Raw genomic sequence first — 27,942 nt, forward strand, 5'->3', positions numbered from 1 at the left:
ATTGTGATATATTTAGTTAATTCATGGACTTGTAAAACTGTATTTTGGTGCAATTTGTTATTTAATAATTATGTACACTTATTTATATTAATTAAATATGGATATACATTAGTATAACAGTTAAGTGAATAAATAGTCCCTCTGATAACAACAGGACATCCGTGCGATGCCTCCTGATAGGAAATTTCTTCCTGGATTTGTTTTCCTGCAGAAAACGAGAAGTTGCTGATTTGGAAACTCAGACTGAATGGAGCTACTCTGTCAGCTCTGAAGACTCTAGTGAGCCGGGTAAGTTCTGGAGGAAGCTGGGCTGAGTCTGGGCTTCCAAGGGGAGGGCTGGGAACAAGGAAATGAGTGATGGGCAGAGCCCCCTCCTCTGCCCCCTGCAGTTAGGAAGAGCAATTCAGCGAGGAAATTGATGCCTTGGAGAAGAGGCTGATTCTCTTCCATAGATGTGTTAAAAGATGGGCTGGGTGGCCTCCAGTATGCAAACATTAATGCAATTCTCTTGATAAATCATTGAGTTTGAGTCTTGCCATAATATCTCTCATGTAGAAATAGAGAAGGAGCCGAGAAGTACAGATAGAAAAGAGGAAAGTGAGACCACTGAAACCAGTAAGTTGCAAAAAAATGGCGGTATTTCCTTAATATTCCTGAAGCTGGTACGGTATCAATTCCAATCCCATTAGGATTTATGAGAAAAGCACATCTTCCTTCCCCTGCCCTCACCACTTTCTACAGAGGGACGATCGAGAGCATCCTGTCATACAGCATCACAGCCTGGTTTGGAAGCATCCCTGCTTCAGTGCAGAGAGTGGTGAGGACAGCAGAAAAGATCATTGGCAGTTCCCTCCCTCCCATCCAGGACATGGCACAGAAGCGTTGCTTGACCAGGGTCCACAGGATTGTCTGTGACACCACACACCCTCTTCACAACCTATTTTCTTTGTTACCTTCTGGGAGGAGGGGGCTCCGTGGTACCCGAAGTAGAACATCCAGATTCGGTCACAGGTTTTTCCCCATACAGTATTAACCTCGTCAACTCTAAAGCTTCCTCCTTCCGTTATGTATTGAAGATGGACAGGGCTTTATATTTATATGTTACTTATATGTAAGGGTGTACATATATATATATGTGTGTGTGTATGTGTATGTGTGTTGTATATAATATGTTTCAATGTGTGTTGTGTATGTGTACACTTTGAGAACAAGCAACTAAATTTCATTTTTAATGTGTGCCATCTATCATCTGATTTAAAAACATTAACAGATATAATAAATTTTATATTAAAATAACCAATTGTGTAGGGAGGGAGGGAGGGAGGGAGGGAGGAAGGAAGGAAGGAAGGAAGGAAGGAAGGAAGGAAGTCTTTAGGAGTATCCAGACAGGCCATTGTTTGAAAATGCTGCCGGCATCTGTTGGAACCTTGAGTATCCAGGGCGAATTGGAAAAATAGCTGCTCTGGCCACCTGTCCCCTGTCTTGCCCGGAAGGGAGGCAGTTCACGGGGAGAAAAGATGGAAGTTTCCTAAGTAGCTCCTGCCACGTTTTGAAAGCTTTCGGCTTCCTTTTCTTGACAATTCCCTCTCCAGATGGCAGAGGCAGCCTCTTCCTTTCCCCCTGCTCACCCGCAAGCATTGCGAGAGGAAGAGCGGAGAAGGGAAGGGCCGCCACGCTCAGGCGGAAGGATCCCCGAGGCTCCCTTTGGCTCAAGGAAGAACCGAGCAAGGGATCCCTCCGTCTCGAAGGTCCCCTGGGGCTGCCTCCCCCGCTCCCTTTCGGGCACCAGGGCCGGCCTGGCTTCTCCGGAAGGCCTCCCTTTCTGACTGATATCTCTTCAGGACTCCGATAGCTTTGCTGTTGTTGTTGTTGTTATTCAGCAGAAGTATTGTGTCACTCGGAAGAAGGAGGAGTATGTGAGACTGAGCTGGAGACTCAAGGTAGGCTGTGTTCTGCTAGTCCTTGACGTATGACCACAATTGAGCCCAGAATATCTGTTTATCAGTGAGGCGGTTATTAAGTGAGTTTTGCCCCATTTTACAGCTTTCCTTGACAGAGTTGTTAAGTGAATCATTGCAGTTGTTCAGCTAGTAACACAGTTGTTAAGTGAATCGGGCTTCCCCATTCACTTTGCTGGTCAGAAGGTCGCAAAAGGGGATCAAGTGACGCCGGGACACGGCGACTGTCACCGATTGGACCAGTTGCCAAGTGTCCGAATTTTGATCACATGACCACAGGGATGCTGCAACAGCCATGTGAAAAATGGTCATAAGTCACTTTTTTCAGTGCTGTTGTAACTTGGAATGGTCACTAAATGAGCTGTTGTAAGTTGAGGGTTGCCTGTTTCAAAGGTCTTCTGAAACCCTGAGCTGTTCCACACCGGGCTTTCTAGAGTACCACCAAAATCTGTCACATCCATTCTTTGCTTTATAAATCGCTGCACATTACATACCAGAGCAATGTTTCTGAACCTCGGCCATTTTGAGGTGTGGACTTCAACTCCCAGAATTCCTTTGCCTTGCTTTCCTGGCTGGAGAGTTCTGGGAGTTGAAGTCCACACATCTTAAAATGGCCAAGGTTCAAAACATTGTACTACTAGAGTATAGCCAACAACATTCATAATTGCTAGAGTAGGAATGTGTACATGATAGAGGTGAAAAGATACTTGTGTCTAATTAATTAGATCATCCAAATAAAGCCAAAGAAGGGGAGTCATGGTTCTGACAGACAGAGACAACTAAAGCAGAACTTCCTCAAAGAACATGTTGATGAAGACTTTTGTTGAAGGAAAAGTCTTCATCAAACATGTTTATTGATATAAAGTATCAACACTTCAAAAGTGAAACCAAGTCTGAATAGACACGTAACAATTCCCCAGTACAAAGTTAAGAAATCTCACCCCTAAACCTATGCAAGCTACTACGTCCCCCAATACATCTTCTGGGTGGGCTTTTCACAAAACGCCCAGCCTGCAGTCCCGGGAACGGCCGATGACCTTGGTTCCCACGGGACAAAATATGTTTTGTCTAACGAAGCACATAGTAAACCCCCCTCCCTCCGTGCTACTTGTCAACCGAAAATGAGTAGAGAAAATGGCTGCAGCCACGCTCATTTTCAAAGTTGACAAAAGGTTTATATGTTTTTGGGGATTTTTTTAAAATTATATTTTCCTAGAGCCGAGTGTTCAGATCCTAAATTGGTAAATATTTCTCATTATTTTTGTGGGTTTTTTTCCACAGCTAGAAAGCTTGGTTTTCTATTTAAAATGGTTATGTGAGTAAGTATAACTCTGATTTAGTCAGAATATTTCCCAGATAGTTTTTATATTTCATTTTACCTGGCATGTTCTTTTGTGAAAAAAGACAAACTTTGGAGTCTTTGCTGCTGTCTGAGCTTGGATGTTTGCTTGCAAACATTTCATAACCCGACCAGGTAACCTCATCAGTGCTCGTGAGTGAGTGGGGGTTTCTCTTCTACGGGGACTTTGTGTTTTTTCCCCTTTTTCTTCTCTAATGAAATCCTTTTCATGCACTGCTTTGTCAACCTCAAAGAAAGCACTTCAGATGAGGAGAAGATAAAGTCTTTTGTCCTAGATGAGGTGAGATTTCAGATTTATTATTTCTTCCCCTGAAGCAAGATTATCCAGCTTTTGCTGCAAATTCAGGACATTTTGCAGCTAAAAATAACACAACACACCAAGCAAATTCAAAGCTTTTTGTATGGAAAGCAGATGCGAGGGCTTACCTCTGCAAAATTATCCAAAGAGATAAATCCGAGGCTTAAGAAAACCCAGCATTTCTATTCAAGATTCCAAATAATTCAACAATGGCAAAACAACCAAGCCCCAGGAAATTATTTATTTATTTAGTTTTATTTAAGAGAATTTATATGGCTGGTAGATAAAAAAACAGTTTTAAAAGAGTCTCATTAAATGCTAATACTGTCCCAGGTGTCAGGGGAGCAGATGAGGAATCAATTATTTAAGAAGAGAAGGAAGCATCCTGCATAAATAGAATAGAATAGAATAGAATAGAATAGAATAGAATAGAATTAGAATAGAATAGAATAGAATAGAATAGAATAGAATAGAATAGAATAGAATAGAATAGAATAGAATAGAATAGAATAGAATAGAATAGCAGAGTTGGAAGGGACCTTGGAGGTCTTCTAGTCCAACCCCCTGCTCAGGCAGGAGACCTTATACCATCCTGGTCAAATGGTGGTTCAAGGTCTCAAAAACCTCCAGAATAGAACAGGATAGAGTAGGGCAGGGTAGAGTATAGAATAGCTTTATTTGGCAAAGTGTGCTGAGACACGCAAGGACTTTGTCTGCGGTGCATAAGCCCTCAGCATACATGCAAAGCAACAGAGTCATCATCATCAGCAGCAGCGGCGGCGGCTGGTAGAGACGTTGAGACAGGAAGTTGGCGGATGCAGCGGAGCGATTCTTAGGCCTTGAGCTCTTCTGCAAGGACCAGCTGCCGGTGGGCAGGCAATGCTTGGTGCTCTCACCGAGGGGGCTTGAGGCAGGCAGGACCCCCCTTCTGGCTGACCTCATCTGCCATGAGGGGGGGAGACTCTGCCACTAGACTTCCCTGCTCCACTTCAAAAGCCGTGTTTTCTGGCCTCTGCCGTGGTGAGCCTGGCCAGGCAGCTCTTCTACCACACTTCAGTTCGATGTAGGCGAAGTCTGCAGTCCTGTTGACTACCACTTGAGAGTGCCAGCACGCCCCCCCCTCCTCTCTGGCCACAGCGTCCGCTCTCCATTCTGGGCATTTGGGGCGGGGGGCAGCCGTGTCCACGGAGAGGAGAGGAACGTGCCACCATGAAGCCTGAAGCCCCCAAACTTTCTTAGCCAAGTCTCAGGCAGGTCCCTTTCCAATAAGCATCGATCCGTCAGCTCCTTTCTCCACCTGCCCTTAGTTACTACAAGGTCTTGTTATTATAGCCTATTCTGATAAAGTAGAATTGTAGCAAGCCCTGCGATATCCATCCCCGCCTGTCCAGAAAGAAGGCTGGCCTCGGCCTTGGATGCTGGCGCCCCCTTCCCTTCCCTTTTCACCAAAGACAGTCAAGGTGGGGCCGTCTTCAGCTTCTCCCTCACCGCCTCCTGTTTTCCAGGGCTAATTTCACGTTCTGCTAATATTTGCTGCATGTTTCCCTCAGGGTCTCCTCCATAACCCTCTATGCACACCATCGCAACTGAAAAGAAATCCTACTCAGTCACAACATTGACTGTTTTTCTACCCAGTTGTGAATGTGAGCTTCTCGCTAAATGAAAACTATGATTTTCATAAATGTAGAAGCGGTGTGTTATACTGGGTGACCTGGGTATAATCAGGTTTACCTACAAAACTTTTTGCACTGTTGATTAAACCTTGATTAACGCCTTGTTTCTTTGAGGAACATTCGGTCACCGACCTGTGCCTGATCGGTCGCTGTGAGTTTTGCACCTCCCTCCTGAAGCCTTTGCCCTCCCCAGAGGAACTGGAGGAGACACCAGAGAAAATGGATCATGTAGGTCTGTCTTTCTAAATATCTATCTGAATGGCGATTGGGGTTTCCTGATGGACCAATTGCTCAAAGAACCAGGTTTTTCCTGGTAAAACTTTGGACGAAACCTTATACTGTGTGTTGTTGTTGTTAGCTGCGAAGTCGTGTCCGACCCATCGCGACCCTATGGACAACATTCCTCCAGGCCTTTCTGTCCTCTACCATCTTCTGGAGTCCATTTAAGCTCACGCCTACTGCTTCAGTGACTCCATCCAGCCACCTCATTCTTTGTCGTCCCCTTCTTCTATTGCCCTCGATCTTTCCCAGCATTAGGCTTTTCTCCAGTGAGTCCTTCCTTCTCATTAGGTGGCCAAAGTATTTGAGTTTTAGCTTCAGGATCTGGCCTTCTAAAGAGCAGTCAGGATTGATCTCCTCTAGGACTGACTGGTTTGATCGCCTTGCAGTCCAAGGGACTCGCAGGAGTCTTCTCCAGCACCATAGTTCAAAGGCCTCAATTCTTTGGCGCTCAGCCTTTCTTATGGTCCAACTTTCACTGCCATACATTGCAACTGGGAAGACCATAGCCTTGACTATACGCACTTTTTTATACTGTGTAAAACTGTACAATTATCCATTGTTAATGGCATAAAGTGTCTCTGTAGGACCGTTAGTTTTGGAGGAGACAAAATTGTGCACGCTGGCTTTCACAGCCTGTATCCCTCCTGATCCCTCAAGGCAGAGAGAGGCAGCGAGGCAGGCAGCCCTTGACTTACAACGGGTTGCCTAGTGGCCACTCTAGGTTCTGAAGGAGCTGAGGGGGAGGGGGGGCTGACTTAGCATGCCGTCCTGACGGTCACCCCTTCGGCCACTCAGCAACCAGCCTGCCTTCATACCATTTGCAGCCTCCTACAGTCACGTGTATGGTGGGCTTTGTTGAAAATTGGCATTTATTTCCAGTTTTCGGTAAAACCACACCCCTTAGCAATTTATTGATCCACGTAACGACTGCTGCCAAAAACCAACGAAACCAGAGCCACGTTGGGAGACAAAACAAGCCTTTCCTCTCCTGGAGATGGTTAAATACTGAAAAGGTCGAGGCCGGACCCCCCCCCCCGTAGGGCCAGGGGCGGCCCTCCCTCCTCTGAATCTCGGACCCCTTTGCAGTTTCTGTGTTGCAGGACCTACAAGGAGGTTTTCCAGTCTGTGATACAGGAGCTGATGGAGAGGCGAGCCAGTGAGATCGACATCCGTCCTCACCACCGGGGGTCGCTGGAGAGCAAGACTAAAAGGATGCTGATGGAAGAGTAGGCCGCCTTCTAGCTGAACAGCTCCGTCTCCTCTCTGAAACTCTAGCTCCTTGCTACCCTCTAGTGGTCATCTAGATTCTTGCAGTCCACACCGAATGCTAAAATGTCCACCATCCCCTGCAAAATATTTTTCCCCTATCTTAGTGTGCTTTTGTCAGGTGGACACAATTCCAAAAATAAAGCACTGGGTGTGGCCACATTTTAAGTCTGGCGAGGTAAGAATAGTCTATATAAGAAGCAGCGTACTGGGGAATGACTTATTTAAATAAACCCGACATGTTTCCAGATAACAGAGTTAGCAGAACTGGAAAGGACCTTGGAGGTCTTCTAGTCCAACCCACTGCTCAAGCAGGAGACCCTATACCATTCTGGTCAATCTCTTCTTAAAAGCCTCCAGTGATGTTATCAGATCAGGGCTGCAAATATGTGGAATTTCAGTAGACGCGCAGATTGATTGCGGCCCAGTCGTGGAGGCCTTAAGTTTGCAAACTAGCATATTCCTACTGAATGAAAACACCCTTTCCCATAAAGTAAGACGGGGAAGGGCCGCAAAGAGGCCGAAGGAAAATTGCCCGTCTCTGCTCTTTGGCTCAGTAGAAAAACCGAGAGCCACGGGCTTTCTCCGATGTGCTTGATCAACATAGTTCATTTCTTTGCTTAGCTGCCCTCATGCCCGTTTTCTTCAGCTGCTTTTATGGCATAAACATCTTAGTCTGCCTACCGATGGCTCATTTTCAAATATTTTTCTCCTAGGTTACAAGAACGAGGCTTTGAGAGATACAGAGAGATATTTATGCAATATATACAATTGGGCCAATGTGAGTACTCTGTAAACCTTCAGTGCCATCATTTCATTTCTCCAAATTAGCCCCCCCCCCGCATCTCCAGAAGTGCCAGTGGAAAAATGGGAAAGCCTCTTTCCTTCCTTTCCCCCCCTGTGAAATCCTGACCTTCTTGAAGCTCTAAACTGTTTAATCTGCTCTTCAACGTATTTCAGGCATCAAAATTCATTTCAAGTTCTCGGACCACCCACCCCGGCCAGAAACCACGAACCTAGAGACACGCTATCCAGACCCCAAAGAGCTGCTGGAGGTGGACCCCGAATTCAAAGCTGAGCAGTTAAAGGTGGGCGGATCTCCTCCCCGACGGGGTCCCCCCGTTTGGGAGCCTGAAGGCTCACTCAAGAGGCGGATGGGGCACGCTGGGTCCCTCTTCTCTGGCTCAAAGGGAGGGAATCGGGGGGCTGCGCTCTGCATGCCGACACCCCCCCCCACAGCCGCCTGGCAGTTTAGGCAGGCGCCTCTCCTGCCCAGGAGCCCCGGGAGAGCCCCCTCCTCCAGTCCTGAGCCACCACAGAGTGTTAATGTCTGGTCCTCCCAGGGCTCATTCTTACTAGTTACTAGGTAGTAGGATTAATTCCGCAGAACTCTGTTCTCTTTGGCTCTCCCTTAAACAGCTCCCTTATTTTCACCCTAAATAGCCCTTTCTTCAAGTTTAACTTTCTGGTGCAATTTATTCATTCAACTTCTACGTATGCCCAACTCACAAGGTGCTCTGGCAGTTCCCAGATTTGAGAACCGCCATATCTAAGACCAAACAAATTGGAAGCCAAAGATGCTAGTCCATATGCTGCTGTGAGAGTGAGAGACACCCTAAATTTTGGGCACCCTAAAGCCCCCCTTTCCTTTCGGTGGCTGTGCCGCGTGTTGGCAGCGGGAGGCCGCGTGGTCGGAGGCGAGGACCCCGTTTCTGGAGGACTCTGGCCTTTCCTGTTTCTTCTGCTTTCTTCCTCAGCTCTGCCATCCCTCCAAGCCTGTGAAAAGATGCTATCAGGATGGAAAGATCTTCTTGCTCCTCCTCCCAGATGGAACGGGCCAAGTCTAATATCTGCCAATAAACCAGGTTTAGAGCAGGGCGTCCAACCTTGGCGGCTTTAAGGCTTGTGGGGTTCAACTCCCGGCAATCTCCAGCCAAGGAATTCCGGGAACTGAACTTCCCAAGCCTCGAGGTCGCCAAGGTTGGACACCCCTGATTTAGAGAAAGAGGAGAGGGCCTAGCTGAACATCCCTTTCTCGGGGGCACGAAAGCGCCGGATGGGATCCGAGTGAGGTGTCTAAGGGCTACCGGGGTGCCTGGTGCAAGCGAGCCTTGCTGGGGGGGGGCAATTCCTCATTGATCTCTAGGGTCAGCCCTGGGCTTGGTGGAGGGGGGGCAGGGCGACCCCTTTTTGAGCTGCCTAACAATTGTCCCCAATTGTAACGTTTGCTGCTGAGCTCTTCCATTCAGCTGGACGTTTTAGCATAAGCAACCAAGAATAGTTTTGTCAATAAAAACAAATGTAAGTGAAATAAAAATTACAAAAATAAAAAGGAAGACCGTGTTACTAAGGTAAATGTATGTTATTAAGCCATGAATCTATCTGGCACCCTGAATGAACAATATCCTTCCTTAGCTCCCACTCAATTACCCGTCAGGCCGCCTGGCCATCCTCATTACTTACCTGAGCGAGACCCAGTTCACCTACAGCGTCCTTCGTGACACCCAGGGCAACGAAATTCTGGCCTTCTTCACGAACCAGGGCTACGCAGCACACGACCAGCAGAAGGGAAAGCTCAGGTGATTGGAGGGAGGGAGGGAGGAAGGAAGGAAGGAAGGAAGGAAGGAAGGAAGGAAGGAAGGAAGGAAGGAAGGAAGGAAGGAGAGATAACAGGGAGGGAGGGAAGAGCTTCCAGCAGCGTGGAACAGGGCAGGGCAAGGAGGGCGACCCCAAAGGAAAAGCCGCAAGGGGCTCCTGGGGGGGGGAGCTGCAGGCTTGGCCCCGGCCAGTCTCCCATCCTGCCGTATCCCCAGGCCTTCTCGAAGGGCCAGGTGTAAAGTAAGTGCCCACAGGGGAGCAGAAACCTCCTCCCAGAACAGACAGGAGGTGGTTCTCAAGTTACCACCACAGTTGGGACCGGACTTGCTAGCCATGGCTAAGCCAGGCAGCCGTTAAGTGAGTCGCCCAACTTTACAACCTTCCTTGCCCTGGTCGTTGAGGAAACCGCAGCGGCTGTGAAGCGAGCTGGGCGGTTCTTAAGCGAACCCCGGCTTCTCCCGTTGCCTTCCCGGGTTGGGAGCCGGCTGGGAGGGTGGTCGGTGGCCGTCACCTCGTCCCAGGATGAGAGGGATGCCGCCGCAGCCGTGGTAGAGACCTGCCAGTTGCCGAGTGCCCGAATTTTGATCAGGTGACCACGGAGACGCTGCAACCGCTGTATGAGGAGCGGCGCAGATGCAACTTTAAATGGGCATAAGCTGAAACGGCCTCTATAGATCTTAAATCAGAATTCAGATTGTCTGGACTGTCAGCATGGAGAAGGTGTGGAACAAAGCTTTGAGAGCCAAACTATGATTTTTAGTCCCCTGCGGACGTTTCTTAATGTAAGAGCTTAATGCAGACCTTAATGTTCTCAGCAAGATGAGGCGGCATTACCTGCAACTGTTAAAAATGTTTACGAAGCTTTTTATGGAAGGTGTAGGATGGTGATAAATACTACGGGGGCGGGTGTTTGCTGCTGCCCGCATCCTCCCCCCACTGGAAATCCAACACACACACACACACACACACACACACACACCCTTCGGCCACATTTTAATTTTGCCTTTTCCGCCTCAGGCTGAGCCTGGACCTTTGCAAGGGCTCCGTCTTTGATGAGAAAGGGCAGCGGCAGAAGTTCTGGAACTGGTGGGACCACGGGGCTCACGTCCACGCGCCTCCTTTCCAGCCTGTCCGTCTGCAGCTCAATGTTTACATCCAGGTGAAAATTAAAGCCCAGGATCAGGTTTTCCTCACGTTTGCAAAGGCTCACGACTGTCTCCGCCTCAACGTTGGTGCGCGGCTAAGAGTGAGTGTGGGGGGCACTTTCTGGTGCGAGGTCACGCGGACTCAACTTCCGTGGGGAGCACTTTCTTTTTATCATTTACTAAAACCAAGCGTTGCTTGCGGGTGGAGACCTAGAAAGTGGGTCGGCATTGCCTGCATCGTAAGGGGCAGGGAGACCCCTCTTATGAGGGCAAGGACCCCCTCCACCGGGTCAGGGACGGCCATCGGGTGGGGCCGTGAAAAGAGGCCAGTCTGCTTCCTGGGGGCAGTTCAAGGGGCCCGGGGCCCCCTCTAAAGCCCTTCATGGCCTGGCTTTGCCAGTCAGGCTTGGGGGCCCAGTGGGGGATCAGCGCACGGAGGGAGTTGATCAAGTAATAGCAAATCCCACTCCCTCCCCCAGTCTCTCTTCCCCCCCCATGTCCTTAGGTTTCAATGTCTGATTTCAATTTTTTATGTTTTAACTGTATACATAACTGTAAGCTGCCCAGAGTTACCCAGGGGTTAGATGGGCGACCAATAAATTTTACAAAGAAATAAACCAACAAATACATGAAAAAGGGCCTTCTCGGTGGTGGCCCCCTCTTTAAGGATCATCATACCCCGTGAGGCACGGCTGCCCCCCCAGCCTGCTGCTGTCGATCCTCCACAGGGCCCTAAAAACCTGATTTTCTCCGTGGTGACCCCGAGTGGAAACAGTGCCGATCAAGTGCGGCTGCTGCCTTGGGGGTGGGGGGCTTCTTTTTAATTTAATTTAATTTAATTTAATAACATTTATATACCGCCCTTCTCCCTGAGGACTCAGGGCGGTTCACAGGGCAGAATAAAATAGCGAATACAAACATTAAAATAAGATTAAACAAATTGCCCTAGTTAAAAACAATATAAATACAACACTAAAAACCCCCAGAAAAGTTAAAAAACGAAAAATAAAATAACCCCAACACTCCCCCTCAGGCTAGGCCGGCTTGTACAAACAGAAATGTCTTGAGATCGCGACGAAAGGAGCGAAGATCGGGCGCCATCCGGAGCTCAACCGGTAGCTGATTCCACAGCTCCGGGGGTTTTGTCACACGGTGGGATTTTTAAATGTTGTGAGCCTCCTGGGGTCCCTATACGTGAGTGGGACGGCTCTATAAATTTGTTTAATGAACACACGAATAAATAATATGACAAGGGAGTCACACCTCCTATGAAGGAGGCAGAGAAAAATGATCTTTCCTTCCTATTTGAAATGGAAATATTTCTGGATGTCTCTCTGTGTCCCAAGGCTGCCTTTCATAAGGTGGCATCGAAAAAGGCCTGGTTTCAGTTAGGGGATATTGTTTATAGAGTAAGCTTTGAAAAAAATATTCTGGAAATGAACTTAAGAATTGAATTCTGTTCTATTTTGTTATTCGATGGGTCTTTGTTTTCTTCATCACTCTTCTTTTAATCACTACAATTATACTCAGCTTTTCTTTCTTCACTTTATAGCCATCATTTGGGTTTGCGTATGTATGTATGTTGCGGGTTTTTGTATTTCACTCTTAGAAATTCACCTTTGAAAGGTCACAGGAAGAGATTGTCACGGACTCCAGTTCTTTTGGAAATGAAGTCTTTCTTTTGATCAGTGCGAAAAACCTAGTTGTAAAAGATAAAACGAGTTGGTTGGCAGGCAGCTTTGGGGATGGAAAGAAGGTACACGTTATTTATTCTTCTGAATGTAGAAGGTAACTTGTTGGATGTGTATAAGCAAGCGCGTGAACCAAGGAAGCATTATGGGTTAATAACGTTGTAAGGATAGAGTTCATGGTCCCTGCGGTCTCTCTCAGCCCGTGTTGTCTTGTTCCTAATGGTCCTCTGTAGCTGAAGGATTCAAGGATGCTTTGGGTTCTCCAGCGATGTGGAACCACCGAGGACCTCGTGAGTCCTGCCTTGCTTCAGAAGATCAGCAGCATCTTGACCCGGGTGAAGAAGCTGCTCAAGAAACTGGACTCGGATCCCTCAAAAGCTGCTGCAGACCTGCATCTTATATCGAAGGTGTACAGAAGGATGCAAGGACAGCACAGAAAGATACAACCCAAGGAGAGAAATTAGCCTGTTAATTGCGGGAAGCCAATCTAATAGTTCAGTGGTACAGAATCTACGTGAAGTGAAGCTTCCTACAGAAAGCATTAAAGCTTCCCTCCATCTATGCTGTAGTTTTATCTTTTCGTGTCTCTTTATGTAACACACTTAAGGCTGCGTTATCACACTTGAACCAAGAGGCTCTACTTAAAAGACCGTTTCGTTCAACGGCTGTTCAAAGTTATGAAGAGGGCACTATGAACAGTGACTTTACAACCGGCCTTCGCACTTGTGACCGTTGCAGTCACGTCATCAGAATTCGGGTGCGTGGCAAGTGGTATTTACAATGGTACAAATGCCACCGCCTGGTTTCTTGGGTTGCAAAAGCGAAGGGGGAGGATTTGTACTTTCAAGCTTGCCAGATATTCTGTTAATGTAACCTTACAGTAAAGTCAGAGACAGTTTTTCTGGGTGTGCTGCTTGGCTGGCCTACCTCGCAAGGCTGACCCGATGGGGGCTCCTTCCAGCAGCCCCTCTCTGGCCTAGGAACTGCGTGCTGCCCCTCCTACCCCACCTGGTCATGAAGTGTAACATGAGAAGTCGTGTCGCAAACATGCCCTAAGCTTTTTCATTGGAGTTCACGGCATGGGTGACTCAGCTTCCCCCCCCCCCCCTTACACAGAGTTTCTGGAGAGTGCCTGGAAAAGATCCCTGCGGTTTTCTTGGCAAGATTTCTCAGAAGCGGTTCACCACTGCCTCCTGCCTAGGGCGGAGAGAGCGGTGGCTTTTCACCCAAGGCACAGGACTAGAACTCACCGTCTCCTGCTTTCTAGCCCAGTGCCTTAATTACTACCACCTCCGGATTAGCTCCACCGAAAGACATGAACCTCAGGTAATACTCTTACTTCCCATTAAGTCAAAATGGCAAAGAGTTTTGCAAAACTACTCTCAACGTTGAGAGAATTATTTAGCTTATTAAGCTATTAACTTTATTCACAGATGGTTCGAAACCCTAATTTTCTAACAAAAACATAAAAGACTTTCTTACTTGTTGAGATTATTTTATTTGTGACATTTGTAAGCTATTGTTTTTAAGTGGAAGGTATGTGTCAGATATTTTCAAAGTAAAAACAAAAAAATAAATGCTTAATATATTACAAAAATACTCCCAATGTCGTTCATTAGAAATACACTATGAATATTTTCTATAAGGACCATAGAAAAGAGAACAATTCAGGAGGTGTGTAATAAACCATATGGAGTCTTTGGTGCTTTCCGAGTTTTGTTGTTTTCCTGCAGATGTTTCATTACCAAACTAGGTAACACCATCAATGCATTACTGACCATATTGCCTAGCTGGGTCATGAAATGTCTGCAAGAAAACAACCAAACTCAGAGAGCACCAAGGAGTTCACAGTTCAACCCTGAGCTACATATATTCTCTTTTATTAATACAGTATATAACAGATAATTTATTTTGCATTTGCCATTATTTCTGCTTTAACACATTTCCCTAATTTTCCACACTACAATGTGATTTTTTTGGGGGGGGTATTTATTTAAAATGCATTACGGACCCTATGATTAAAGGCCTTCTATCCGTGGGTGTCAAACTCGCCGCGTCACGTGACGCGATATATCACGCGTTTTTTCCATTGCCAGAGCTGGGGCGGGCGCGGCCTCCGTATGATGCAACCGGCCCGTGGGGCGGCACTTTGACACCCCCGCTTTAGAGGCAGAAGCAAGGCCACTTTCCCCAAACCTCCAGAACTCGATAATGATGCAAGATCTTCGATCTGGGTCCTTCTTTAATTAAAAAGAGGTATTTTAGGTTAAAAGGCCCATTTTTGCAAATACGGATGTGCAACGTTGGACGCCCTAATTCAGCCAACTCCAGTCGAGACTCTGCAAAAGAAAACAGGGCAATAATCCGAAGTGCTCTTGGCATTGTTATGCAACAATCTCTGTGTTTTCTTACAGTTCTCTCGCACAGAAGAGGTCATTTAAAATACCAAATAAAGTTAACTGTGTTTTTCCCACTGCTGGCCTTATTAAAAGGACCGGAGCCTGGAAAATTCACTTGTATTATTCCTTTTTACTCACAGGATGGGACTCATCGTCCCACCCACTGCATTTCACGGAGCTGGTGTGTTTCCAAAATTCCTTCAGAGACCCTCAAAATTCCTTTGAGGAAATTAGTGGAGGATTCGTCACATAAGATCAAGTGATGCATCAATTATCCACCCCACTTGTAGTTAATAGGATGAAACTGGGGGAAAAACTTGCTAAAATCACCTCAACTTTATTTCCCCCCACCCCCTCTAAAAATACTCATGAAAAGTTTTGGGTATTTCTAGAAGAGTTTCTCTTGCTGAATTAGCGAATAACCCACTTTCCAGGCTGTCTTTTCTTCCTAATAAGTGAATTATATATTGCAAGTACGCGTGTCAAAGGGAAGCCTGGACTCACCATCACGCTGCTATTTTGGCCGTGTCTTGCTTCTTGTATAACAGCGCTAAAACTGTCAAGGTAGCTTAGATTTTCTTCTAACAAATGTGCAAAATTCAACCTGCCAGGAAAAAAAAACAAAAATGGCTGCTGTCTATCCCAAGTACTCCTAACCATGAAGGAAACTATTTAAACACACCAATTAAAATCAGGACCTTCCTTTTCTTAAGCAGTCACAATTCCAGGTATTTCTTTCCGGAGGATGAAAAGATATTTTGCGACATGAATTAAAATTAGTCCTCGACTTACCACCTTAATGAAGCCCGCAATGATAGTCTTTAAGTTGTGACCCTATTTTCAAGCGTTCTTTTCTCCTTTAAACTTCAGTTTCATATCATACAGATATTCTTTATTCTACTAACTGTGCATTCAGAGCATATGGCTTTTTCACACAGTGAAGCATTGGTATATTGCCCTCTTCACTAAACTCTTCGTTTAATTAGGGGTGCCAATTGGCAGCTCTGAGGGAGGGGGGGGGTTTCCAGCAGGAAGGAAGAGCCGCCTTCCCCTCCTCTTACGTGTTTCTAGCGGCTTCCGCAAAAGGCAAAGGCTGCAGCATGTTTGCCGTAGCAGTCTGGGAGAGCCAGATAGGCACCGAAGACGGGACGGGACTCTCCACGCTGGAGCTGGCCGATCGCGCAGCAGTTTGTGTCTACAAGGAAAAGGAAAGAGAGGCGGCGTTTAGGACAGAAAGGCCTGCCTTTAGCGGAGGATTTGCACCCTGCAAGGCTACTGCGCTTATTCTCAAATGACCCTGATTGGGAGATGCTGTAAATGGGGGTCATGAGGAACATGGTTTGTGGTGTCAGCAGAAAAGCTGGTCCAGGTGACCGAGCTCTCTGCCATCGTTTGGCACTCACTGCACTCTGGAGAGCGGCATCCTGAACGCCGAGGACCCTTTTCCCCCCGTCAGGGGCGTCAATGGTGCCCCATTTCCCTCTTCTGGCCACTCAAGTATGAAAAATTGTGTAACGTTGCAACGCTGGCATTCGAAGGGTGAATGGACTGACTGGGACTGCGGGGCCAGCTCTGTCTGACGAACGCAGTTGATCTAGTGGCCGCGGTGCGGCTCTCAAGCTTTAAAACAGCTGTGGGAAATGAGGCGGTCAGGACGGCGCAAACCCAGTCAGGGTTGACATTTAGCAGGTGGTGCAGAGGTGACCAACCCACAAGGGTGTGGCTGGTGACGTCTGAATGTCGTCAGAATCAGCGGCACCCAAATTTTCAGACGTGAGCTTTTGTGCCAAAATATCTTGGCCCTGCCTAATCTAGGGGTATAAAATGGGGTCTTAAGAGTCACCCTCACATGTCCTGTCCTGCCCAAATCTGTACTCAGCTTTTCTGGCTAAGCCTCTGAATTCTAGGGAAGAAGTTAGCCAAATATTTCTGACAGGCTTTGGAAACAGACAGACTCGTGAGAATGTCTCTCCGCTTAACCATCAGACACAAGTAGCATTTGTACCAAATTCTGCCTATACGTTAGCGATGTCGGCAAACCGATACACAAATGCAACGCTGGTTTATAATGTAACATCGACAGGCTGTATTAAATATTCATCCACGTGGCCGGTTGATTCCCCGGCGGGAATCCAAATCCTTACGCAAGCAATTTTCAGCAAATGCCAGATCTCCCTCTGCCGTTTCCCCTGCATTTGCATGACTGAGTTGTCGGCCTCCTTGATGCTGTTCAGAGCCACGTCGATCTTGGGAAGCAAGTCGATGATTTTCTGTTTGCAGCCCAGCAATTTGCTGTGGTTTAAAGAGAAGAGAGAGAGTGAGGAGACGGTGGTAGGAGGCCACCCGGGGCAAATCAAGGACAAATTCAGGAATATTTCTAGGGACGATGCGACCTCCGTAACAACCGTAATTTCTCTAGCTATCTCCTTTCAATCCCCTTCTTTTCCCACTGTTTTCACACAAATGTTTTGGCTCAGCGCTCAGCCACCTTTTCAATAAAACACTTTCCCAGACTCAGTTTCCCTCAGAGAAACAGTAACATCTATTGCCGCCCTCTTGAAGAGACGTTAAGCTCTTAGTGGGGGAAAAAGTGCTCTGGCTTCAGTGGCCCTGCGTCTCGGTGCTTACTTGCTTCCCCCCCCCTTTATTGAACGCTTTAAAGAAAATGTATGAACAAATACAAGAGAACGCATGAAAAAAAGAACAAAGGACAAATTAATAATTCAGCTAAGGAAATCAGGAATTAAAATAAATCGCAAGCGATACTTTCTAAAATTCATTAATTAGTAATAAATAAACCACATAAAGAACCTAAAATCGTTATTAAAATTGAGCTAAAAATAGTAACAAAGACAGTTAATACACTATGACTTGAATGAAATTGCACACTACAATAAATTCAGTCCGTCATTTCCAGCAACGTTTCCCCCTTTTGGCAATCAAATGGAAAATATGCCAAGGATGTTTTTTACCCGTTCCTCTGAGAGGAGATGCTACGGCCGCCTTGCCACCCTGGACGTCCTGCATTCTCCGGAGCCAATTTTGGCCCCTGGACTGTCCACTGGGGTTTCAGAGCCCGCCTTTTCCAAGGAGGCTTTTTCCTTTCGCAAGAAACAGCAGATCAATTCAAGGAAGCGTATTTTCAAACTTTGAACAAGCTTTGATCAACTAGAAATACAGCTGGAAAGGGCGAGTGTCACATTTTTAGTATCTTTTTAACGAAGAAAGGCAAAAGGTGAAGCAGATTGACAGAGAAGAGGTAACGAAGTCCAAGCGATTGTCCAATTGGATCGTGGTCACCCTGCAACCTGGGCACGGAACGGGGGGGGGGGGGGAAGGAAAGTTGTGGTGGATCCCAGGTGTGATTACGGCTGATTACCTCAGGTGCCTGAAGAGCTCCTTGAGGACCCAGTCTTGACTCTGAACCGTCTGGACTATGATCTTCACCATCTCTGTGCTGTCGCTGTAGACGTGGTCTGAAAAGAGAGATCTTTCCCAATAGGAAACTTCCTCCATGTACAAAAGCACAGGCAATCCAGATGCCGTTTAGAAAAGCCAAACGCTTTCAATCGTGGGCGCTCCATCACTGGAGGGTTTTAAGAAGAGGCTGGACAGACACTTGTCCGAGATGGTCTAGGTTCCCCTGCTCGAACAGGGGCTGGACTAGAAGACCTCCAAGGTCCCTTCCGGCTTTATTCCTATTCCATTCCATTCTATTCTACATTACCCTTAATAACACGAATAACATATTTGTAACTGTTAGATACATCAGAAATCCTAGTAAATGTGACTATAAAATTTTGTTGACATCGAACAAGACTTCCAATATTGTATCTTTTAATATTCCCTCAACCCAAAGTGCTCCAGAGACTGCTAAAGCTCCATTTAAGGGAATGATGAATTATCTGACCAGATAGGAGTCAGTAGCATCAGCGTAGGAACAGCCTCTATATTCTAAATTTTCACCCTCAAAGCAGGAACAGCTAGAAATGACCATTACGAAGTTAGAAAACCAGCGAAGAAAGACACAGAGCGAAAAAAGAGGCAGAGGATCCAGCGATTTCACTTTGTGCACTAAGTCTTTTGTGTTCCCAAGTCTGCTGAGCCCATCCAGTCAGGCCCCTTGGCTGACTTCCTACTTAAGACCCCTCATCCCTTGTGTGCCTCCCTGTGACTTTGCCCTACCTGGAGGCCTCGACTTCAGTTGCTTGTAGAGTTCTATGGCTCTCTGCTCCCTGCCGGTGGGGGGGGGGGAGAGAAGAGAGAGAGATTAACTTGTCAGTAAGAGTGGGAGCGTCAAAGTGTTTACCCTCAATAAAATGGCAGGATATTTTATCGTTCTGCACAGGAACACTTGTGCAACAGGAGCAGCAGCAAAACCACCATTGATGCTCTTAAGGCTGGATGATGTTTTGTTTGTAAATGTTTAGCACACTCAACTCAGCCAAACTTTCCACTCAGGCCAGCTCGGTGGGCCACCTGGTAAGTACCATGGTGGATTTTAACATTGCAACTCACCGGAAAAGGAATACATGGGCACAGAGTTCCACTTCTAATTCAAGAATTGTGTTAAAAATATAAATACTGTATCCTTTTTTTAAAAAAATACAGGTAGTCCTTGAGTTACAATTCTAATGGAGCCTGCCCAGCAGGGTTGTAACTCGTGACGGCTGTCAGCCGGGTCACCCACGTGACTGATGGCCTGTTTTGTGGAATCCAGCAGAGGAGACTGGCGACATGGGAGTGCATCCGCACGAGAGGCAGGGGATTATGGGGGCAGCATTTGTGGGTGACCCTGGCCAGAGAAGACTCTGAGTGGCCAAATCAAGAGACAGAAATTTTAGTTATGTTTTTGGGCAGATGCAAGGCTTATTAACTAGGGTGCCATTAACGATGCTTTGGAGAGCTTAATTAACACCAATAAAAGCCTCTGCTGCTCAGTCAGTTGCGTAATGAGGAAAGTTTGTTTTCTTACAGATTTTCCATGACATCGTTTTGACGTCGCACGTGGAGGCTTCTCTGCAGCTCCACAATTTCGGTGTGCAGCGCCATGATCTGTTCATCCAGGGACCCGATATCTGCCACCTGCACAGGGGAAGTAAAATTCCCTCTCTGATAGACTGAAGGATCTTGTGGGGATTTCCCCCCACACTGAATATAATCACATAGCTGGATGCCCCACGGGCACCATAAAAGGATTTGCCACGTGGCGCCTCCTTCGCTGGAGTTTCCAATTGAGGCTGGATGCTCCCTGGCTGGAGCAGCCTCTTTCAACCTTGGCAACGTTAAGATGAATGGACTTCAACTCCCAGGATTCCTGGCTGGGGGATTCCGGGAGTTGAAGTCCACAGGTCTTAACCGTTGCTTAGGTAGAGAAACATCCACACCAAGTAGCGCCTAGGGCTAGATAGACTACATTTTGAATAATAAACAGTAAAAATGGAAAAGATCTGAATGTTCTCAATTTAAGAGACCTTGGGTAAACAGGAGGTCTTCTTCACGGACTGAAGGTTATTTCTGAGTTCGAGGCAGCGTGCCTCTAAATACCACTTTGATCAGATTTTCCCCACGGCTGAGCACACTCTAAAGGGCAGGTTTATTTGAGGATAGTGCCAGATTAGTGATAATGAAACGCAGAACGAGAAAGGGGTGCTTAATTTTTATTAGCTTCCTGTTCTTTCCCTATTCACGAGCTGCTGTCTCAGAATTAAAAAAATACATGCATAAATTTGGATTTAAAGCAATGCATTCCTCTTTGGATAATGGAAAGTTTTTGATCACTTTCCTATCTTCATTTTTAATTATTTAATTTGGATTAAATTCCTATCTTTTTTCTGTACCTGGATAAGGTACTACCTCAAAAATAAAAATTCATTTTAACAAGGGTGATGGGGACAAGAACAATAGGAGCAATAGGTTTAAAACAATACATTCTGCTTTTGACCCATACCTTTTCGCACAACGAAGCTTTTTCTTCCATGTCTTTCCAAGCCTTTAACATTTTCTCTGAGGCTTAAAGAAATACACTGGAGTTAATTTAAAGACACCGTATTCTCTGAAAATGAGCAACGCTTGTTGTGAAACAAGCAATGCTTCACAACAGAAGTAGCAATACTAATGAATTTTGCAAATGGCCAATAAATGATCCACCATCAACAGCTTATCTTCACTGACATGCCCTTATTCAGCCTGGATTCCTTCATCCCTTTGATTAGATTTTAGCTATTTTAACATATTTTGTACATTTCAGACAAGAAAGAGGTAGGAAACAAGGATCTAGATTTTTGTATTTAGGAAAGTTATAGGATGTAGATGGTTAAGATGATGAACCGGCTCACACTTTCAGCTATAAGATCCTGTTCAATCCCGATAATGTGGATGGCCAGCACCAGAGAAGGTGTGTGTGTGTGTGTGTGTGTGTGTGTGTGAGAGAGAGAGAGAGAGAGAGAGAGAGGGAGAGAGAGAGAGAGAGAGAGAGAGGGGGGGGGAGAGGGGGAGAGATGACATTGACCAGGTGGCATCCCCAAAGAGAGAGAGAGAGAGAGCGATGACATTGACCAGGTGGCATCCCCAAAAGTTAACCAGTGTGTTGGGGCCATCACTGTCCCAAAGGCTTACAGATTCCAAAGGTCATTTGGGCACTGTATCGTTCCAGGTCCAAGTGGATACTTTGCTGGAAGAAATTCAGTTTGGCTTTCAATTGCTGTGATGCTGAGATCATGTTGTTTTTCCTGTTGGTTAAATTGGTGTTGTACCTCAGAAGACTCAACCTGGAAATTGGGACAAAGAGAAGTTTGCGTTAATCTCTGTCATAACTACATATAAACATACATGGGTAGAGAGCAAGGGTTAGAATGCAGCATTGCTGGCTAACTCTGCCCACAGCCAGGAGTTCGATCCTGACCGGCTCAAGGTTAACTCAGCCTTCCGTCCTTCCGAGGTCGGTAAAATGAGGACCCAGATTGTTGGGGGCAACAGGCTGACTCTCTAAACCGCTTAGAGGGGGCTGTAGAGCACTGTGAAGCGGTATATAAGCCTAAGTGCTACGGCTATTTGGGACTCCCCAATGGACACCCCTACCTATCACTGGGGGCCACAGAAAAGAGCGGAAGGGCTGCTGATTGTATCTGCTCGTTCGTCCGAGCCCCTCCCAACCGCAGCGCTTTCTCAGGGGCAGCTGGGACTTACATGGCAGCTCTCTGGCCCTGGAAGAGGCGGCTGTAGTCTTCCTTCAGGCCAATGACGTAGTGCACGGCTTCAGCCCAGATCTTCCGAAGCTGGAAAACGGGCAGCTGAATTTTGCTGTCCTTGACTGAGAGAAAGTAAAGGAAAAAAATGGCCTTATTAGTATATTATCCTTATTAGTATACTAAGAACTGGAAGTTAGAAGAAGGGAAGGGAAGGGAAGGGAAGGAGGGAGGGAGGGAGACACTGAATTTAAGAATATTTGTGATGTAACCAAAGCTGACACAATCCCTGCTTATTACTGAGTTGAACATGACATACTTTTGCATCTTGGAATTCAATATTTACAATTTGCACACAATTGTTTACAAATTCAAAGAAAACGATGAATGGGTCAGGAGCAGAAGCTTGTACGTTCTTCTGACTGAGTGCTAGTGTTTTTTATACTTTGATATTTTAATAAGGTCTCAAAGACAATTGCAGAATTTTTTTCCTAAATATGCTGTAGCTGAGTCTTAGAATAATAATTATTACTGAAGTGGGACAAACTTACCAATATAATTTACAGAATCAGAAAGCGTCCTAGAGGCGAAAGGGCCTTCGTATGTAGTTTTGCTTTTATCAAATAAATATACCATGTAGCTATCCCAGCCTTTCTGGCAAAGAAGAGAAATTATCAGATCAAAACATTTGCTTGCCAACCTTGAGAAAGTACCAATAATCCAGATAAGCAGTAACAACATGCAAGAATAGATGAATAAACTCATACATATATGATATATACACGCTCACGGAGTGAAAAATTCTGTAACGACTTAATTTATTTTACAAGTCTTAAAAAAGGAGCTGGAAGAAGCTAGTTCTGATCTAGGCGTTTTCTTTAAAGGATTAACAAGCACTTATTGGGCTAAGGTGCCTCCGCCTTGCAAGCACTAACTTATTCTGTCAAAACTTTGCAGCCTTTCGTAGTCTTGCAAAAATATAATTTAACTGAAGAAAAGGATCCATTTTACCAGAGCTATTTATGAAAAGCCTCACAGGAAATAAAGCAAGTGGCAGCAAACATATTTCCACAAAGTGGACTTTGTGGAAGTTGGAGTGACATAAATCCTCACGTTCTGCCTGGCTGCCGTGAACGGTCCTATCCAAGATGTCCCCACAAGAGATCCCATTTATCAGAAATCTTACTACGCCGTCGATGACACACTGAGAGGCCGGTTTCCGGGGGTCTAAGCAGCTCCCCATTTCGAGGAGAAGCTCCTGGTTTCCTGAGCTTATTCCAGTGTCAGATTCGATCCGAACTTGCAGGGAATGAAGACTTTCCTCTGGATGCAGAGAGTAACTGAGGATCTTGGCAGACGTCATGTTTAAGATGTGGACGATCTGAAAACAAAATGCCACAACAAAACAGCAAAGTACTCCATATTTGAAAACGTTTACTTTTGCAGGTTTTTTACCAGCCCCCTTGAATTTAGGAGACAGGTTTAAGATGCTCAAAATAAAATTAAAAAAAGAAAAACCTACAGTATGATCGAAGCAGTAGGGTGTTTTTTTTGTAACAACTAGTTTCTTGGCCAAATTTCTAATCATGTTAGTGTTATTTCAAAAATAAAAGTTTACTTACTTAATTTAATTAATTAATTTCCTTCCTTTCAGAAAGGAAGGAATATTTTGTCTTGGTGTTACCAGCTCTAAATATTTTGAAATTCAATAAAAGAAGCAAATGAAAGCTTATAAAACAATTGTAATCGTAATCAATCTTTTTGACTGAAGTTTGTAATGTGGCCCCTTCTTACCTTCAGGCTTAACAATTGCTCCATCACTTGAAAACATCTGTAGCTGTTGGTGTTGGGATCGATCCCGCCTCCTCTTTGCTGTGGATCCCAAGTCAGCATCAGCTGAAGCCAGTGCTCCATGGTTTCTACAATCGTACTAAGCCATAAAACAAAATAAGAGCATAAGCCCACCAGATGGGCCACCTCCATCCTCGCCTCACCACGTGGCCTCTCACGGCGTCTGCCTTGGGGGTTTGATCCGGCAGGACTGGTGTGCCCCAGCTCGCTTTGATTAAACAACGGCATCTACGGGGACCCCCTCTGTAGCTCTGCCTTCTGGAATGAGGTATTCCCCCCCCCGAAAGTGGAATAGGCCCCGACCTGTTGGAGATTCAAAGGACTTGGAGGACTTGGTTCTTACGGAAGGAAGGAAGGAAGGAAGGAAGGAAGGGAGGGAGGGAGGGAGGGAGGGAGGGAGGGAGGAGGAAGGAAGGAAGGAAGGAAGGAAGGAAGGAAGGAAGGAAGGAAGGAAGGAAGGAAGGAAGGAAGGTTTAATGCAGGAAGGAATTCTATTAATTAAGGAGAAAAGATAGAATGTTACCTGCACAAGCTGTTTGGAGTTGGCAAATAAGCGCTAAATCTAACTTCCCCAGTCATCTCCTCCCATGCAAAAATGCATTTGGGGTCTTTCCTCTTGATTTTTTCATGCCTCCGGGAAAAGAGCAAGGAAGATGGAGATCAAGGACTAGAAAGTAATAATCAGCTGTGCCTATATATATTTCTCTCTCTCTCTCTCTCTCATTCTCTATCTATCTATCTACACATAAATAGAAGGAAAAATAGTTGGTATCTCAGAGCCTATGACGCCTCTAGCAGGATGGATGACCTCCAGAAGACCCCTTGAGACCCTTCAAAATGCTTATGAATGGTTCCCCCTCCCCAAAAGAGCCATGCCCAGCTTGGGATTCCCCTAAAAAAGCTCTTCCTGGATCTACAGCTGGTGGAGAAAGAACATTTGTCAGGGAGCTGAATTTCTTTCCCTCCTGCCTCTCCTGAGGCTGCCTGGGTGTCCCCGTGTATGCAGAGAAACGACACCAGCCGCTCTTTGGCAAACGCGCTGGCCGTGTCCGCACTGCCCCCCCACACACAACTGAGCCAGAGAAATGTACCAGGTGAAAGGCTGCTGGTTGTGCAGGAAAGGCCTGAAGCCCGTAATGCACTCGAAGATCAGCGTCCCAAAGCTCCAGAAGTCCACAGTCACGGAGTAAGGGCTGTTGTCGAAGAGTTCGGGGGCCTTAAACAAAACAGCAGAAATGGGGAGAAGAATCAACGACAGAGTGCCCCCCACACACTTTGGAGAGAGAGTGAAGAACAGAACACACGGCAATTTGTGCTTAAATCTCACCAAGTACTGTAAGGTCCCCACGAAAGACGTGCATAAACTTCCCTGATCCAGATCCTTGGCATATCCAAGGTCTATGATCTTGTAGGTTACCTGGCAATTAAATCACACGGCAAGTCATTTTTTCACCCGAGCTTCTTCACTGAGAAGTGGCTGTTTTTTTCCATTTTCTTCCCTAGCCGAGCCTCTGAAATGGGGGGGGGGGGGGAGAGACAGGGAGAGCCTCTGCTTTGATCGGATGGGAAGGAAGGAAGGAAGGAGCGAGCAGCTGAAATGCCCTTTCAGACGTTGTTCTGATGCTGGAGAACCAGCTCCTCCAGCCACCACGGGAGGACCCGTATTTATTTACATTCCACCTTTACTGTCGGTATAACTAAATAAAAGCAATGAACATACCTAATATTCCCTCCTCCACCTATTTTCCCCACAACAACCTTGTGAGGTGGGCTGGGCTGAGAGAGAGAGAGAGGGGAGTGCCCAAAGTCACCCACCTTTTGTGCCTAGGGCAGGACTAGAACTCGGGGTCTCCTGGTGACTGGGCCAAAGTCAAGGGCACCTTGTGGTTCAAAGGAGCAGGGAGGAGGAGAGGACCTGCGGGTGGAGAAGGCGAGGGAGGCCCAGCCCCAAAGGCAGGAGGGCCTGGCTCCCCCAACCACTGGCGCCTCCTCCTGGCAGAGGTGGGGAGGGGCAGGTCAGGACGGGGTGGGGGGGAACCTGCCAAGTGATACGATTCCCCTTTCCGTGGCCCGTTTCCTGGAAAGAGAGAAGGACGGAGAAACCGACCACAGCCTTCTGAACTCTAGCGAGCGTTTCACTTACCTTCCCGGCTTCATCCTGAAGGACAATATTTTCTGGTTTAAGATCTCTATGAATTATTCTGTTTTCATGTAAATACTGGATGCCAGATCCTAGAAATTATAGGAAAAAATACGCTTAGAAAAAAAAAATAAGAGACACTTTCTGATTTGGCTTTCATCCTTTTGACAACAGTGGAAAATCCAGAAGATGCTCTAAGCTCTATCCCAAAGCCCTTCCTTGGTCTAAACAAATAAAGATTAATTATTGGTGTGTATTCAGAACTGGCGGGCTTTTTAAATGAACTTGGAGGCACCATAACAAGACTGGGAAACAAAACACTTTTAAATCACTTTATTGTGGAAAAGCACAGCTGACATACCAATGTCACTCAGCACAGAAAGGACTTGGCTTTCCTTAAGACCGCAGCAATTTTCAGGAGCATTCAGCAGCTACAAGAGCAACAGTGGTAATAATACGAAGGTTAGAAAAACTGTTCTATTTAATAACCGACGCATACATAGCTCCGAGGACAAAAAACGTTACTAGCAAGCTCTGTGTTGGAGAACACAGCCCACATTTGGGCCAAGAAAATGAGGGCTGACTGTCAATGAAGCGAAATAATGAACAATTACAAGGCAAAGCACAAAAGAGGGGGAGACCCCCCGGTGCCATCGGACTTCGGCTCTGTGGCTCAACTTCCGAAGGAGGGATTTCCTTAAGCCCCGGAAGGTCACGAAAGAGCGGAAGCCCAGCGCAGTTTTATCTGCTTCTACGTTTTAGAGGCCACGGAGAGAACCGGAGGAGGAAAGTTCAGCTCTCTTCCCTCACGGTCAAATTGGTGGGGACCCCCTCCGGACGTCCTCAAGTGGGAAGGGGGCTCCAGCGGCCTCCCGACTGGGCCCGGGCTCTCTCCTGGGTTTCTGCAGGGAGCAGCCGAGCGGGAGGCGAGCACCCCGGGCGGATCCAGCAGCTCGGCCACCCTCGGGGGGGGGGCTGGGGGGGGGCTTGCCTTCCTGAGGTCTCCTCTGGAGCAGTACTCCATGGCCAAGAGAGGCACGGCGTTCACCAGGAAGTCCAGCTCCTCCGGCAGGTCCTGGGCCTTCACCACATTCGGGTGGTCCAAGCTGCGGAGAGGAAGGGGAGCGGAGCCCTGAGAGGGGCCTCCGGGAAGGGGCTCCTCCTGCTAGAGAGACCCCCAAGGCTCCCGCCAGGAGCAGCCCGGCAGCGCTTCATGAAGCAGGGCAAAGGCTGGAGATGGTGGGGGCAGCGAGTTCTAGTCCTGCCTCAGTCCTAAGGTCTGGCTGGGTGACTTTGGGCCAGCCCCCCCCTCCCTCCCTGCCCCACTCGGCTGGCAAGGTGCGGGGAGGAGGAGGCGGAAGGCAGGCTGGGGCGGGTGTGTCTTCCCCGCCTTGAGTTATTGGTAAAGATAATAAAGGCGGGATGCAAACAAACAAGGGTCAGGATCAGACTAACATCCGGAGCTTCCAAAGGGGGCCAGAGGGAGCCCGGCCCCCACCGGCTGGCTAGCGCGGGGCAGGCGGCCGGGGAAGGGGACCCCTGACCGCCCCCTCCCCTCCCCTCCCCTCCCCCCGCCCAGCCCCGGACGGACCCGTGCAGGATCTGCAGCTCGTGGCGCCAGCGCTCCTGCTGCTGCGCGCTCAGCTCCAGGCGGCAGGCCTTCACCGCCATCCGGGCGCCGGACTCCTGCAGACGGGGCGGAGGGGAAGGGAGCGCCGGAGGGCGCGGCGTTAAAGCGGGCCGGGGCTTCGGCGCGCCGGGGGCGGCCCCGGGACGCCGCCCGCCCCCCCCCCGCCCTTCCCGGAGGCGGCCCCGCGGCGCCCACCCGGTGCTGGTAGAGCGAGACGGTGCCGAAGCCGCCGCTGCCCAGCCGCTCGCGCATCTCCCAGGGCCCGCAGCCCGTGGCCCCCGGCGAGCCGCCCCGCAGCGCCACCGCCGCGCCCGCCGGCAGCCGCTCCATGCCCGCCGCCGCCCAGCAGGCCCGACGCCGCCGCCGCCGCCGCCGCCGCTCCGCCTCTTCCGGGGCCGGCTCTCCCGGGGCAGCGGCGGAGCGGTCGTCCCCCCGCCCCGTCGGCAGGGCCTCCTGCCCGGCGC

At 47.6% G+C, this 27,942-nt stretch overlaps 2 protein-coding genes across 6 annotated transcripts; one reads left to right on the forward strand and one right to left on the reverse strand.

Annotated features, from left to right (window-relative positions):
• Positions 1-5,205: 5,205 nt before the first annotated feature.
• Positions 5,206-19,745, forward strand: ERICH6B (glutamate rich 6B). Of its 5 annotated transcripts, none has more exons than XM_081327080.1 (9): positions 5,206-5,521; positions 6,658-6,797; positions 7,554-7,618; positions 7,798-7,925; positions 8,595-8,683; positions 9,268-9,416; positions 10,453-10,681; positions 12,505-13,597; positions 19,648-19,745. In XM_081327080.1, the coding sequence occupies exons 5-8, from the start codon at positions 8,624-8,626 to the stop codon at positions 12,733-12,735; spliced, it is 669 nt and encodes a 222-aa protein (XP_081183206.1). In that variant the 5' UTR covers positions 5,206-5,521; positions 6,658-6,797; positions 7,554-7,618; positions 7,798-7,925; positions 8,595-8,623; the 3' UTR covers positions 12,736-13,597; positions 19,648-19,745. The 5 variants fall into 5 exon arrangements, with proteins under 5 accessions (XP_081183206.1, XP_081183209.1, XP_081183205.1 ...); XM_081327083.1 differs by having other exon boundaries at positions 5,206-5,517; positions 8,595-8,702; positions 9,253-9,416; XM_081327079.1 differs by having other exon boundaries at positions 5,206-5,517.
• On the reverse strand, positions 13,727-27,845 carry CHUK (component of inhibitor of nuclear factor kappa B kinase complex). Its single transcript, XM_081327078.1, has 21 exons — positions 27,674-27,845; positions 27,440-27,534; positions 26,840-26,954; positions 26,210-26,279; positions 25,852-25,940; positions 25,036-25,125; positions 24,800-24,924; positions 24,232-24,339; positions 23,652-23,787; positions 23,044-23,238; positions 22,409-22,511; positions 21,859-21,982; positions 21,289-21,440; positions 20,621-20,682; positions 19,646-19,755; positions 18,856-18,905; positions 18,050-18,146; positions 16,815-16,962; positions 15,732-15,865; positions 15,175-15,274; positions 13,727-14,610 (listed from the first exon to the last, which is right to left on the reverse strand). The coding sequence occupies exons 1-21, from the start codon at positions 27,806-27,808 to the stop codon at positions 14,584-14,586; spliced, it is 2,265 nt and encodes a 754-aa protein (XP_081183204.1). The 5' UTR covers positions 27,809-27,845; the 3' UTR covers positions 13,727-14,583.
• Between the last annotated feature and the right edge of the window lie 97 nt (positions 27,846-27,942).

Source organism: Vipera berus (assembly GCF_964194415.1).
Source record: "Vipera berus genome assembly, chromosome: 4".
Classification (NCBI taxonomy): domain Eukaryota; kingdom Metazoa; phylum Chordata; class Lepidosauria; order Squamata; family Viperidae; genus Vipera; species Vipera berus.